Source organism: Pteropus vampyrus, unplaced genomic scaffold (assembly GCF_000151845.1).
Source record: "Pteropus vampyrus isolate Shadow unplaced genomic scaffold, Pvam_2.0 Scaffold61, whole genome shotgun sequence".
Classification (NCBI taxonomy): Eukaryota; Metazoa; Chordata; class Mammalia; order Chiroptera; family Pteropodidae; genus Pteropus; species Pteropus vampyrus.
The window spans coordinates 6,444,173-6,460,205 of record NW_011888842.1 but is presented as its reverse complement, the minus strand read 5'-3'; the positions used below and the strand labels follow the sequence as shown (position 1 = coordinate 6,460,205).

At 34.9% G+C, this 16,033-nt stretch overlaps 1 protein-coding gene across 1 annotated transcript in view; it reads left to right on the top strand.

The window, feature by feature from the left end:
* Positions 1-16,033, top strand: part of C5 (complement C5) — a 76,377-nt gene that overhangs the window by 16,233 nt on the left and 44,111 nt on the right. Inside the window, exons 7-17 of the mRNA XM_011360990.1 lie at positions 34-124; positions 1,812-1,926; positions 3,572-3,698; positions 5,747-5,862; positions 7,599-7,784; positions 9,036-9,239; positions 10,535-10,744; positions 10,864-11,013; positions 12,060-12,189; positions 13,175-13,237; positions 14,309-14,506. Coding sequence (XP_011359292.1) covers positions 34-124; positions 1,812-1,926; positions 3,572-3,698; positions 5,747-5,862; positions 7,599-7,784; positions 9,036-9,239; positions 10,535-10,744; positions 10,864-11,013; positions 12,060-12,189; positions 13,175-13,237; positions 14,309-14,506 — 1,590 coding nt within the window. The remainder of the gene's footprint in view (positions 1-33; positions 125-1,811; positions 1,927-3,571; positions 3,699-5,746; positions 5,863-7,598; positions 7,785-9,035; positions 9,240-10,534; positions 10,745-10,863; positions 11,014-12,059; positions 12,190-13,174; positions 13,238-14,308; positions 14,507-16,033) is intronic.

Here is a 16,033-nt window from a genome sequence, read left to right as displayed (position 1 = left end):
GTGGTAATATTGCCTCTTTATTTTTATTTTCAGTGTTGCCACATTTTTCCGTCTCAATAGAACCAGAGAAAAGTTTCATTGGCTATAAGGACTTTAATAATTTTGAAATTACTATAAAAGCAAGGTAAGAAAGTTTTCTATTTCACATTATTCAGCTAATTGAGTGCCAAATCCGGTTGGTGATAGTTGCCCAAAGTGAGAGCTGTAATTTTTTTCCAGCTTTATTGAGATTTAATTGACATGTAATGTTGTGCAAGTTTAAGATATACAATGTGTTGATTTAATACACTTACATACTACCGAGATCTGTGATTTATTAGCAAATTCTGCCCTGACTTTGGGATTCATTGATTGAGGAAACATTATGCCTATAGTTTGTTCAGATGTGAGCTGGTTCTGATTTTAGCTTTGTTGGTTATTCACCAGGAAAAAAAAAATTCTAAAGAATTAAGTTTAATTTGTATGTTTAGAAACCAGCACTACCTAGGATATTGGGATTGAGATATGAAGCCTTCTCTCTTTGTCATTTTTTAATGGCTTAATCAGCCAGCTAGTGCTGCATAACTACTTCAAGACTCAATGTCTTAAAACCATGACCTTTTATGAGTCAGCTGGGCATTTCTGCTGATCTGGGCTAGGCTGATCTCAGCTTGGCTCCTCCATGTGCCTGCAGTTATTTGCAGGTCAGCTGGGGGCTGCCTGGTCTAGAGAGATCTTACTCACATGTCTGGAAGTTGGCTGGCAGCTGACTAAAGCTAAAAGGTTGATTGGACCACGTATATCTCTCGTCATCCAGCAGGCTAGCCTGCAGCAGTAGCAACACTCGGAGAGAGAATATGAAAGCATAAAAGTCCTCTAGAGGCCTGAGCTTGGGGCTGGCACATCATCACTTCCACCACCTTCTTTTGTCTGAAGCAAGTTACAAGACCAGCTCAGAGGAAATAGACTCCCTTCACACTCTTTGCATGCAAGAAGCTGCAAAGATGGTGGATATATGGGAGGTGGAGAATTGGGGTTAGTTTTGCAAGAAATCTAACACAAAAGTTAGGTTATTTAAAGATAGCAATATAATTATAGCTATTAATGATAATAACCAATTTCTATAACTATATATGTTGGGAACTTTTTGAAACACTCTGTGTATATTAGCTCATAGGTACTATTCCTATTCCCATATTACAAATGAAAAAATGAGGTATATAAATGTTCAGTAATTTGCCCAAGATTTCATAGCTAGTAAGTCGCATAACCTGTCTGGTTCCATAGTCCATAGCCCTCAAATGCTACCTTATGCTGCCTTTCTTACTAAAATTATTTTTTTAAATGGAGATACTTTATTCAAACTATGAATAAGGAAACTTAGCTCTTGCTACAGTATTATTTGCTATGCAGGAAGTTTCCTTTATTCTTACTTTAATTCTAAACTAAAAAGGAAATACACATTTAGAATTTTAAAAAAGAACATATACAACAGTAAGGTGGGACACGCTGCTTTTAAAGTCATAAAAGAAAATAAGGAGCAGCTCTCCACTGACATCAAATCATTGAGTAAGTAACACATCCTGTAGAGAAGGGCCCCAGACCTGAGTCTTTAGATCTCCCCAAGACCAGTTTTTTCATCCAGCACATAGTAATAAAATTCGTACTTCGGCTTTATTGTTGTAGCTCTATGAGGATGAAATGTAATAGTGAATGGAAGATACTTTAAAGTGTATCAAGTGCTTTATGTAATTTCAAATTGATCCTCTTATCTGAATTGTATTATTATAACCTTGTTTACAAAGCAATCTTGTGGTATTATTGTTTAACAGATATTTTTATAATAAAGTTGTCACTGAGGCTGAAGTTTATATTTCTTTTGGAATAAAAGAAGACATTAACGATGATCAAAAGGAAATGATGCAAAAAGCATTGCAAAACACAATGGTAAGACGTTAAGACATGTTCACTCATACCTAAAGGTACATCATGAATGCTTCCATGAGATGGAAGGTTACTTCAATATCACCTAATCTGATCCCTCATTTTATGTAGGTGTGGAAATGAAAGCTGAAAATCCTCCATTGGCTTCTCATTGTCCTTAGGGTAATGTTCACTCTTCCTTGGCATCAACTCCTTTCACCAGCCTATTTCATGCCATTTCTCCCTCTCCCCTCCTTTGCACTAGCTACTCTTATTTCCCAAACTTACTCTAGTCTCTCTTGCTTCCAGGTCTGTGCAATGCTGCTCCTTCCGCTTGAGAATGCTCTTGCCCTTTGTCCCCTCCTGCCTCCTTTTTGCCCAGCTAATTCCTCCTAGTTCTTTAAATCTGAACATTGACATGCTTTCTCTTGGAAGTTTCTCTGAACTTTTCAGCTAGCTTAACTAACCCTGCCAGGCACTCCCTTAGGCCTTGAGTGGAGTATATTTGACACTTTATTGCAGTGGTTCTGAACCAGGGGCTATTTTTATCCCCAAGCGGACATTTGGCAATGTCCAGAGACATTTGTGGTTGTCACAACTGGGGAAGAGGGTGCTACTGGCGCTTAGTGGGAAGAGACCAGGGATGCTGCTAAACTCTCACAAGGCACAGAGCAGTTCCCCACAATAAAATATTTTCCTGTCAAAAATGTCAATAGTGCCAAGATTGAGAAACCCTCTTTTATTGTAATGGTTTACTTACTTCTCTATTATTTTCTACACCAAACTCTTTGTGGGTCTAAATCATTTCCATTATATGCTCAGAGTCAGCATGGTTTCTGGCAAATAGAAGGTACAACTTTATAAATATATAAGTGAATGAATTCATGAAGAAGATACTTGTTAAAGGCTAGTGGTTGCTGGTGCTTAAATTAGAGTCCTGGTCCCTTTTTCGTTGTTCAGTGTTTTTTTACATTATACAATACATGATAAGGGCTCATGTTATTCTACTTACTGTTTGTATATTCATATGATTTGCAACATCAGTTACTTAGCCTTTGCTTTTTCAAAAGACAGTTTTGTTTACTCAAGATATAAATTAGATGTATCTTTTTAATGCAAGATTCTATGCTAGACACTGAAATTTGAAGTAAATAAGACAAAACTCCCTGGCTTCAAGTCATTCAATTTAAAAAAAATAAGGCAAAATCTATTTTATTATTGTGCTTAATAATTCAGTGATATAATATGACCCCATATCCCTTTACCCACTGTATGTTTTTAAATTAATGTTTCAATGTGTAAGCAGCAAAGCACAAATTAAATATCATTAAACCCAAAAAACTCTTAGTTAAGAGCAAAAGTAAGCTGAGAAGCCTAGGAACATGGATGATGACTCAGGAATTGGAAGAAGACATCTTTGTCAGTCAGTACAAAAAAGACTCATTGAATCAAATGATATTTAAGACTCTCCTGTGTCTATAATTTTATAAAATAGATTAGAAAATAGTATTCTTGGCTTAATTGTGTATCCAGTCATTCACTATACTGGTGATGATAAACCATCCTCTGACATTTGTTTTAGATTGAGAGGCTAGTAAAAACAGATATTGTTAATTTTTCCTTATAAGTTTTTCTCTAAAATAAATCTTTCATTTTCTCCTTTTAAAAGTTGATAAATGGAATCGCTAAAGTCACATTTAACTCTGAAACGGCAATTAAAGAATTGTCCTACAGCAGTCTAGAAGAGTTAAACAACAAGTACCTTTATATTGGTGTAACAGTCATAGAGTCTTCAGGTAAGTTTCTTTTGTTTGTTTGTTTTAACTTTATCTTGAGAAATATTTAGACAACATATTAAAGGTATAAATAATTCCTATAAATCTTTCATATTTTATTTTCTTTCATATTTAATTTATCCTTTATATGTCGTTAAAAACTGGAATTAGAGCATAGCTCTGTCACTGTCTGGTCATTAGGTCCCCATTGCCTCAACTGCAAAAATAAGGTAACACCTGCCCAGCTGATATCCCAAGTGGCTCTGCAGGCTATCTGGCTTAAACATCTGGCATCCCAATGTTCTCGCCTGGTGTAACACAAAATGATCAAAATGAAATTATGTATGTAAAATGTTTGATAAAGTACTATGCAGATGAAAGTAATTATTATTATCATTGTTTTAGTCTCCTTATCTGTGCAATAATGAAGTTGAAGCAAATGCCTCCTAAAACTTTTTTCAGCTATAATATTCAGGAATTCTACCTAAAACTGGAGGCAATAATGTTTCTAAAATGGGTACAATAATAGTATACACTTCATAGGGTTATGGTGAGGACTGAAGAGTCAATATATGCAAAGCATTTAAAACAGTACTTGTCACTTAGTGAGGACCATTAAGTACTAGCCCTCCTTTTCCTCCTCTTCTTCCTTCTTGGGTCCACCTACTACTTTCTTAGCATCCTTAAAAATTTGTATAGTGCTCTCAACCCCGCTCCAGTGGTGTTTAATAGCTATTAATTATTATTCCAAATTGGGTCAAATTACTCTGGTACGTCTTGATTATTAATGTTCTTTATATTTTCAGGTTTATGTTGAACCCCCAACTACCTTGAACAAATAATTTAACCATACTGAATCTATTTTTTTTTCTGTAAAATTAAAGTTAAACCAGATGATCTCTAAGGTCCCTTCCACTTCTTTATATTTGTCCTTCTAGTGTAGCAGAATAAAGAATGGAGGTAATTATCCAATTATTGAGCACTTTGTATATATCAGATGCTCAATAGATGTTGGAGAATAATGATGAGATTATACTGCTTGCCCTGGCTGTTGTTTTTTACATTATTTTAATGTTTCTTATTTTTACTTTGTCTCAATTTATTTCAAATAAATTTAGTTTAATCAATATCTAAGGGATATTCATAGAGTGTTGCTAAATATGCAGCCTTCCAAATATGAATGATGTATAATCCCAACACTCAAGTGGTTTACAAACTAGCATCAGCTATAACACAGGTAAACAAAGAATTCTGCTACAAAAAGAAATTCCATGTGTGCTTTAAACAAGTAGTTAATGTGTTTGACCTTCAGAGGAAAGTGAGCTTCTAGATGATTTTTGAGCAATCAGGAGCTGTGTCCTGAAGAAGATCAGTTTTGCAGGACACAGGGTTTTGAGGTAGGGATGGTAGACAAGGTGCAGTGGGGCACCCTCCATAGAGGGACATACCAAGGGTAGAAAGTGAAACTTGATCTTTGAGAATAGCAGATTATCTAGTTAGCTGAAATATAAGGGGTATTAGGGATGTAATATTAGAAAGGAGTTTGGGGCACTAGAGCTTTGTATGTTATTCTTAATAATTATACTTAAGTTTTAGTTGGTGGATAACACTGTTGGGCTCTTGCCAGTGGATTCTCACAGTTCTCTCTACCTCAAGCACTCTTTTCTGTCTTTCTCTCCATTTCTCTCCATATTCCTGCACTCTAAAGGTACCCCGCTGTAAGGCTCAGTCTGTGGCTTACCCTTTCCTTCTCTCCTTAATACTCAACTGAAACTCAGACCCCTCTCCGCATTCTTCCTCAATCTAGCCCTATAGCTCTAATTCTACACAGAGCATCTCTACATACAGCCTTGTGCATAAGGGTTAGAGAACTCCTGAGGTTTAAATACTTCTCTGCACTGCCCCTCTGAACCAAGACCCACGTCCTACTTACTATTGGTAAATGAAAGAGTGCAGGAATGGAGTGAATGAAGGAATAAGCCTGTGGAGATGTATCAAGATAAAATATATTCCCATCCAGAGTAGTATCCTCCTTAAGAAGGTCAACATGATCCTTGTCATTCCTTTAGGTGGATTTTCTGAAGAGGCAGAAGTTCCTGGCATCAAATACCTCCTCTCTCCCTACAAACTGAATTTGGTTGCTACTCCTCTTTTCTTGAAGCCTGGAATTCCGTATTCTATCAAGGTAGATGAAGGGGGAAAAAAACTGCTGAATATGATTGTCTTTTTCTGTTTACAGAAAACATTAGGGAGGGTGGCAAACGGGAAAGATTCTAGAGAAGCAAATCATGGAGTGAACTCATTCTATAACAGCTGCCCTTCCTCTGCATGCAGATAGGAGTGAGAAACTGCAGGCCAGCTTCAGCCTTAGGGCCAGTGTCTGTATTTAGTAAGATAGCCTGTGTTAGGCATTCCCTAAATAAGCATTGCATTAAATTATATGTAAATAGAACCCCATTAGTCTACAGTTCAAAAAATTCTAACATTTAAAATTATTTGGTGACTTGTTCCTAAAAAGCCTTAAGATGGAGATATCATTCCTTGACTATAAACCCCTTTCTCTCACCATTTTTTACATCCTGTCTGTCTCTGAGTTTGCATCTCTGTATTTTTCACTCCGTATTCTTTGTGCATGACTGACTCTGTCTGATCTTATCTGTCTGTATTGTTCTCCTTTCTTTCCATCTTGACTCTCGATTCCTGATTCTTTTCCTGTCTTTTTTGCTTCCTCTTTCTCATTTAATGTTTTCTCTCCTTTCCCCACTTTTCTTTTTTTTTTTAAAGCTGATAGTATGGAGTTAAAACATTCATTTGACTTTTATTAAATTTTATTAAAATTAGTACTATATATTTTATTATATATAATGTTATATTTTAAGTGGAAAATTTTGTTCCTTGTCCTTAATTTAGAAAGCTAGAGCAGAATTTTTTTATTCTTTGAAAATGTGCTGCTTTTAAAAATCAACTTTAGTGTAATTAAAATGTTTTACTTATTACTTACTGTGAGTCACTGGCTTTTTAGAGAAAAAAGATTTACTAAAATCAAAGCAAGCTTTAGGCATGCTTGGAGCTTCTCAATATATATAATTATCAATATATAATAATTATCAATATATAGTAATTATCAGTAGGGATAGTCTCTCCTCCTCCTGTCAATTTTTATCTCTTTTCAGGGCCACAAAATGGTTAATGTGGAAGCCTTTTTTTTTTCTCTAGCCGTATGAACCACTCACTTGTCTTTTCTCTCAGCAAATAATGTTTAAGTTCCTAATCCCAAGTAAAAAATGAATAAGTTAATAATGCACTTTAATGACTGCAGCATGCACATGTATAAGATATTACAGATAATATGTAGTAATGTATAATAAGATATAAAATATAATACTATTGTATTGAATGTAATATTTATATTATTTTAAAATACCTTTTATATGTTTCATATCACATAAAAATAAAACAATATAAAATATACCTTTGTAGAAGTTATATATAATCATATGCATGGTGGTGAAAGATAGAAGTTAAAAAAAAAAAAGGGATACATTTCTTTTTTCTCATATCCAAAAGAATCGTTCCCTGAAGTGACTGTCTCATTTTGTCTCATTTTCTCCTTTATTTAGTAGTCCTAAACCAACTGAAGAAACACAGAAGTTAAATAGTAGAACACCTTATCACATCTACTTGGCGTGCTTAACAGAATATTTACGTTCTGAGTCTGCTTGGTATACAGGAAAATTTATCCAAAAATGATTTAACTAAATAGAATTACATCTTTCTATAAGCTAAGAACACATTTCTCTTTACTGAATTAAACATGAATTATTTATACTCTGGTGGGAGGAAGGAAAATTATTTCAGAATTGTTATCTTTAAAACAAATGCTGAGCTGTTGAATTGAACTTGGACTGTTCCGACAAACAGGTGCAGGTTAAGGATTCACTTGATGAAGTGATAGGTGGGATGTCGGTGACTCTGAGTGCACAAACGGTCAATGAAAACCAAGAGACAACTGACTTGGAGTCGAAGAAAAGTGTAACAGGTTTCAGTGATGGAGTAGCTTTGTTTGTGGTTAATCTCCCATCTGGAGTAACGGCGCTGGAGTTTAACGTGAGCTGAATTCTGTTAAATTTTTTAGGACAATGTGTACTTTTGACTGTATGTTTTGGCTAGTGTGCAGAACAGATGCAGCAGATTTTATCCATTAATCCACTGATCAGTTTCATAATTTTGCATTAAGAAAAAGTACTAGAGGCAATCTGCTAATCCATTGAATAGTCCTTAAGGAAGATAAATCAATCACTTTTTTATTTGGGAATTAATTATTTTCTCTTACATTGGTAAGACTATATTAGAATCTAGAAGCTCCAGACTAGATATAGCAGTGGAAGTCAGTGGTAGGAATATTCTCTCCCCCTACCCCCAATTTTTATGTCTTTTCAGGGCCACAAAAAGGTTAACTGTGGAAGGCTCCCTTTTTTTCTCACTGCATGAACCACTCTACCTTAGAGCTCACTTAATAGTTTTCTCTTCTAGCAAATATTGTTTAAGTTCCCAACTCCAAGTAAAAAATGAATAAGTTAATGACTACGGCACATTATGACTATGGCATGTATACATTCACTATCATCTACTGAGCACTTAAGAAGTGCTGAGCATTGCGCTAAGAGCTTTATGTAGATCTCATTTAATACCCACTTAATCAGCTCTATGAGTTACTGAATACTAACATTGCCATTTTGCAGCTGAGGAAACAGAGGCTTCAAACTTCTGTTGTGATTAATTAAATAACTTATCCATTAATAAATGGCGATACTGGGATGTAAACCAATGCATATCTCACTCCAGAGCATGAACTACTAACCTCTTTGCTAGCAAAGGTAGATATTGCTGACAAGATATCATTTCTACTCCACCCTATATTTATAAGCACTCTGTTGTGCCACTGTTTCACAATGAAACTGGGCCGGAGAATCTCTGTGATGTCCATTCACAACCTCTCCACCAAATCCCCGCAATTCCTGCCATCTCAGCCTATAGGAAAAAGAGTCTCCAACTTGCCATTACATTTCAGGAAGGGTATCAATATTTGTTCCAGGAGCATCTTTCTCTCTTCACTTCACCAGACTTTCCCACCACAGTACATAACCCCATATTATCCTAATGATTGTCCAAAGTCTTGGTAAAGTTACTTAATACTACAGATGTACAAACATTGGAGTAATGGAGGGTTGTTTTCTTCAGCATTTGGTAGTGTGAAATTTAGAAATTTATAAAGCAAAAAAAGGAATATAAAAGGTGTATTTTACAGAAAACATTTCATCACAGTCCACATGTCTTCTCTGAAATTTTTCTTTTCAGGTCAGGACCAATGACCCAGATCTTCCAGATGAAAATCAGGCCAGCAAAGATTACAGAGCAGTAGCATATTCATCTCTCAGCCAAAGTTACCTTTATATTGACTGGACTGGAAACTATAAACCTTTTCTCGTGGGAGAACATCTGAATGTTATTGTTACCCCCAGAAGTCCATATATTGACAAAATAGCTCACTATAATTACTTGGTAAGTATGATAATAATTGATTTACACCTATCTATTTTCCCACCTGGAACATTTTCCTTTGCTTATAGAGAAGCATCTGAATAAACCCTTGTATTTTCTTTTACAAAGCATTTCAAGAACATCATCTAATTTGATAATCAGTTTTTCAGAAACCTTTGGGATGGGGCATGATTTTCATGACCATTTTACAGATAAGGAAACTGAGAGACGGAGAGGTTAAAAGACTTGTTGTGCTCACTCAGCCTGGAAAAGGAAGATTTTGATTTGAACTGGGAACCTTTGATTCCTTGTCTGATCTCCTTTCACCAAAGAGAACTGACTACTCCATGGAGAGAATCTGATTAAATTCTCACATTACTCTGCTCTATATCATGGCCAAAGATCTCATGCCTACGCCTATTTAAAATGTGAACATTTCACTCGCATAAAAGGAGGACCTGAATCCTGTTTTTTGAAATTTGAATCATATCACACCTGCTCCAATTCCACAGCTCAGCAACATCCCTTATTACATCACATATATTAAACAGAGGTGGTCAGTCAAGCCTGTTGGTGAAACCTAGGAAAGAACATGCGAAGAATGTTAAGGGCTTCTTGACATTTGTCAAAGAAATGGAATGAATTATTCCAATGGGCAGGCCAAACAGGTGGTAATGTATTTTTCAACATTTTTTAAAGAGAAATTAAAAAATAAATGAGGACCATAGAACACATTGACTGATGAAGGATTAGGGGACCTTTCTGGAAACTGTGCCAAAACCTGCTATTTACTATATGTAGTCTTGTTCTCTAAGGATAACTTAAGGCATCATTGAGGACATTTTGACTTCATGTAATTTAAAAAAAAAAAAAAAATCTATGCCTCCAATTTAAAACCTAATCTCTGGCTTTAAAACTTAATTCCCAAGTCAGATGCACTCTACTCACCCATCTATTTTTTTTAAATCAGTAAAACAAAGGAGATTTTAGTGACAGTGTGATGACTTTAAACAGATTTGGGGTCAAATTTTAGCTGTTTTCCTAGTTATATAATTTTGAATTAAACTCTGTAAGACATTTTATTAATTCCTGAGCCTCCATCCCCTCATCTGCACAATGGAAATAATATTCCTATCCTACTGGTTATTATGAGAATTAAAAGAGTTAAAGTAAATATAAAAATTTCTGGCACGTAGTAGGCCCATACATGTTAACTTTATTTTTCTTTAACATAATTTCTACTCTAGCGCCAAGCTCCATCCTGAAGTAAAAGTTTTGTTTTTGTAGTTATTGTTGCTGCTACTCTTTATTTTTAGATTATATCCAAGGGCAAAATTGTTCACTTTGGCACAAGGGAGAAACTTCCAGATTCCACTTATCAAAGTATAAACATTCCGGTGACACAGAACATGGTTCCTTCAGCCCGTCTCCTGGTCTATTACATCGTCACAGGAGAGCAGACAGCAGAATTAGTGTCTGACTCAGTCTGGTTAAATATTGAAGAAAAATGCGGCAACCAGCTCCAGGTAAGCCACGAATAATGTCGTAATTGAATTTTCTTCTGAATAAAGGAGACTGTATACACAGCAATCTATGAAGTTTTGTCTCCCACAAATGATCTTTTCTTTTTCAAATGACCTTTTAGGTTTCTCTGTCTCCAAGTGCAGATACATATTCTCCAGGCGAACATGTATCTCTTGATATGGCAAGTGAGTCGGAGTCCTGGGTGGCTTTAACAGCAGTGGACAGTGCTCTATATGGAGTCCAAAGGAAAACCAAGAAGCCTCTGGAAAGAGTTAAGTAGTGTATGGCATTCATCACTGGTGGCTCTGTGCAGTGCTCACAAATTGTGGCCCCCAGGGTAGGTTATATGGGAAGAATTAACAGACTAGTCCTTTTCTCTGATCTAAGCCTATAATTTAACAGCCATTCTCATGTTAGTCCCCAATGCACAGGTCCATCATTTCTTGTTCCACCAATTGTAGATAAAGTTAAGCACCATCAATTGGGAGGGTTTGGGGATTTGGGAGGGGTTTGGGGAGAAGGCTTTATAGTAGCAGTACAAGAGAAGACTGATGGGTGACTTCTGGGGGTTTCTTGTTTTTGTTTTTTAAATTTCATTCAATCTGTGGCACAGAAGAATTTGAAAATGATTCAATTCCCCTAAGTTCCCATTTGTCTTTTTTGCTTTGCTACTATATTCTAGGCTTGAATTTCTTTGAACAAGGAAGAAAGAACTGAGAAACTGTAAAGTTAAAAACATTCAGAAAGAAAAAGACATTTGGGGTCAAAATCAAAACTGGAACAACCCTCCCAAAACAAGTTTTCACCCACTTAGAACCTTGAGCCCTCCTTCCCAAAACACAAGAGGCTGTGCTTTTTAATTTTTTTTCTTTTTTTTGCTTTAAGCAACTTAAAAATTTGTTTGCTAATTTACTCATTTATGCATTCACACATTTATTCTTTTTGTGTGTGTGGTGGGGGAGTGAAATGTTATATTGACTGCAGCATACATTCTAAGTACAAAATACCAAGGGCCAGTTTCTAAGAATCTCCTCACCAAAGCTTAAGACTTAGTTCTTGATTTAATTTTGAATATATATATATGTGTATATATATGTACATATATACATATATGTATATATATGTATATATATTTATAAACCCGGAAGGACAAACTAGAGGAATGAAGTTGAGAAATTTGGACTTCAGCCACTTGATAAATAAGCAGCCTGTGTATTTCACAGGTTTGTTATAATCATGAAACAACTCATACCTTTAGTTCTTTAGAGGAATGATTTATACATCTGAACAGAATCAACATTTTGCTTTTCTGGACAGGTATTTCAAACTTTAGAGAAGAGTGACCTGGGATGTGGGGCAGGTGGTGGCCGCAACAATGCAGATGTCTTCCACCTGGCTGGACTCACCTTCCTTACCAATGCAAATGCAGATGACACCCAAGAAAATGGTAAAACACTCAGCATTTTTCATTTATTCTTCATATTGATTACTGAAATTTACATCAATTGTTTGCCTTTCAGTCCTCATTTTTGTTTGTCGTCCAGATAGAATGACATGACTATGTAACACCCCTGTATAGTATATATTTCATTAGCCTCTAAGATAAAGTACACATTCTTTAGTGTAGTACTCAAAGCCTCTCCAATTCTTCTCCCCAACTCTCTCCAACTGTTTCTCATCCTGCTGTACCTTACATTATGTTAAGCTATGTAGAATCAAGTATGGTCCTTGGGTGGCACTATGTATACTATTTTACATCTTTGGGTTTATCCTCATCAGAACTACTTTCTCTTTTATTAGCCTGGAGAAGCTACTGTTAAGAATTATCTCCTCTATGGGCTCCTCTATGGGGCTTCTTCCTTACATAGAATTGATCATTCCTTTCTCCTTTACTAGGGAGAATATCGTAGAGACTAGCTCTATTTAAAAGTAATATAATAGCAGAGCATCATTGCATATTCTTATACTTAATTATACATCTTATCTCAGCCACTGCACTGTGAGCTCTCTGAGGGCAAGGATCACATCGTAATCATCTTCTTTCTATGGTTTTAAAATTGTTTGTAGGCATACTTGATACTATTATTTGTAATAATATAGCACAAAGAACAAGTAATAAAAATAGCACGCCCAACAAAAATTTTACTTACATTAAATACTTACCTCATTCTCTATAATCAGTGGATCAAAAAGGTTGGAGGATTCAAAATCAAACTCGGATCAAACTATATGACACTAGATCATGAGCTCCTCTAAGATAATACAAGTCATAGTAAGATGTATATTATGCAAGGCCTACCTGAAAGCAGGCTCTCAATATATGTTGAATGAATGACTTCTCTTTTTTTTTTGTGAATGTTTCTCTTTTTTTTTGAGATTTCATCTCCTTTTTTCATTCTTCTCTGTCTTTATCTTTTTTTTTTTTTGAACAGATGAAACTTGTAAAGAAATTCTCAGGCCAAAAAGAACGCTATGTAAGAAGATAGAAGAACAAGGTATTCTAAAAGTTTTATGTGATTGTAGAAAGATTTTGATCTATCACTTAAAAGCTGGAGAAAATTAAAAATTACCTAATTTTCCCTAGTTCAGATTGAATGGGCAAAAAGGAAGATATGTATAGACATCTAGCTCACCTCTCAGAAAAATTAATCCAATAAATCTAATAGTTCATTTGCCATAACTTTATTCAGGAAAATAAGCATTTATTATTTTTATTTCTAAAATCTAAAAGATTAACATTTATTTATCACAATATTTTCTCTCTACAAACTTTAGTAATTAAAATCATATTCTTCCATTTTGCTCTGAAAAAAATTCATGATTTGATAAACTTTGGGGTATACCTAGAAATCTATTTATTCTATTTCATATGATTAATAGTTAATGGTATTTTGGATTACTCTTTGGGAAATAAGTCTAATAGAAATTATTTTAAAATGGTTATTTAAATGGAAATATGATAATTGGCAATGTCGTTACAGAAAGAACATTGAAGAGGCAGTGACCTCAGTTCAAGTAATAATTACACTTAACAATAATATAAAAATTCCTTCCATTTGTATATGAGTTATTTTAATTCTAACTTTTTTCCTAAATTCTAATGATATGAAAAAGAGAGATACATTAATTTGTATATTTACAATGAAGAATGAGGCCACTGGTAAAGGTCCACAAATAATATCATGTAAGAAATGTTTGTAAAACATAGGATATTTAGCTTAAAGAAGGACATACTTGTATAGTGATGATAGCTATCTTCAAATACTTGAGGGCTTCTCAGATAGTTAACTCATTTTAGTCAAAGGGTGCTGAATTCGAGTGGCCAATTTCAAGAGTTAGTATTTAGCATAGTTGCAGGAAGCCCTTTAACCATTTAGTGTGAATCAGAATGGACTACCTCCTGAGGCCACATTCATTCTCTTCACTCCTAGAGAAGTTCCAAAGGGAGGCTGGTCAGTCAACTAGCCATGACTGTTGTGGAGAGAGGGATCACAAGGCAGTAGAAACTGAAGACTATCCCTTGAGATCTCTCCTACACCTGAGCACTTGTGTTATTACCATTTCAGTTGCTAAATACAAATATGCAAGGTTGAAGAAATGTTGTTATGATGGAGCCAATCGTAATGATGATGAAAGCTGTGAGCAGAGAGCTGCTCGGATTACAATAGGCCCAAAATGCATCACAGCTTTCAAGGAATGCTGTGCCATCGCAAACAAGTTCCGTTCTGAAGAGTCTCATAAGGAGGTGCGATTGGGAAGGCTACGTAAGTTTGACATTTTCTATGAGAATTCTGCTCAATATGGGGAGTTTTGTGTAATTTTATGCTCCATTTAAAATTGAGCATAGAAGAGGTAACTTGTAAATGCCCATTAGAAAAAAATCTGTTATCATCTTTGGGATCAAAAGAGGTATACATAGATAATATAGAGGAGAATATACTTATCCATAGTCAAGACCCAAAGCATTCTAGAAACTTGAATATTGTTTATCCTCTTGGAGTCTCAACTGCCTCATTTTTAAAGCAAGAATCTTGGGCCAAAGATCTCCAATATGCCTTTGAGTTCTAAAATTCTATGGTTCTATAATATAACAACCATTAAAAATTTTATTTATACCTATACTAACCAAATATAGCAAAAGATTTCTAAATCTAGCTTGAGGTAAAGTATACTTAAATAAAAGTCAAAATCTTAGTTTCAAGCACAATTCTGAATATTTATTTTCAGAATTTATAGAACTCTCATTAATATATTTTCAGAACATTAATATGTTTTAGGACTTTTGTTTCATTTGTATATAGTCAAAACAAAACAGACAAAAGAAGAATGACAGCTTCCTGTTTTATAATCTGATTGATTTACTTAATAGTATGTCTTAAACATCGTCCATTTATATGGGTATATTTCTGCAAACATAAATTTTTGACTAGCTAGTTACCAAAACCATGTTATTAGATATATTTAGGTTATTTTCAGATTTTTGCTTATTACAAGCAGCATTTCCGTGAACAATCTAGTACACATATTTTTCATTGTCCAATTTTTTCAATTATAATCATCTGGTTTGGTTTCAGCTACATGGAATTCAATCTCTGCAGCTTCTCTCTGGTACTCTGCTCCTCATTCTAGGGCCTCCCAAAAACTCCCATGCATGCTCCTGCTACAATTCCACATGGGCTCTTCTCTCTGCCCTGATTCCTGTATACTGTCTCCAGACAGTAAACCTGAACCACTTTAGGATTTACCTAATCTCCCTTCTCTCAGGGATCATAGTCCTGGGTCACTTATGTTCTAGTGTCTGAAAACTGTTTTATATGATGTGTCAGAAGGATAACCCCAGTCCATAATCAGTTCATCTTGGACAGGAGCAGAAGTTCTGTCCATTTTTATTAACGGAAATACAAATAAATTTCTGAGCTAAGGCGGAGAATCACATAAGCCTCCTTATTTTATAATACAAACAAAATTGTTACAATGATAAAAATACAAATAATTTTATAGACTGATTAGTTAGTATCTTGTATAATCTCAGGAACACTAAACATTTAGCAATTTAAAAAACAAATCATTAAAGATATTTTTTCTATGAATTAGATTTTTTTAATATTTACTTACTTATTTTAAAGTTTATTGGAGTAACATTGGTTAATGCAATTATATAATTTTCAGGTGTACGTTATCATTTGACATCTGTATATTCTCTTGTGTGTTCACCACCCAAAGTCCAGTTTCCTTCAGCTACCACATATTTGATCCCCTTACCCGCTTCTCCCTCCCCCACCCATCTATAT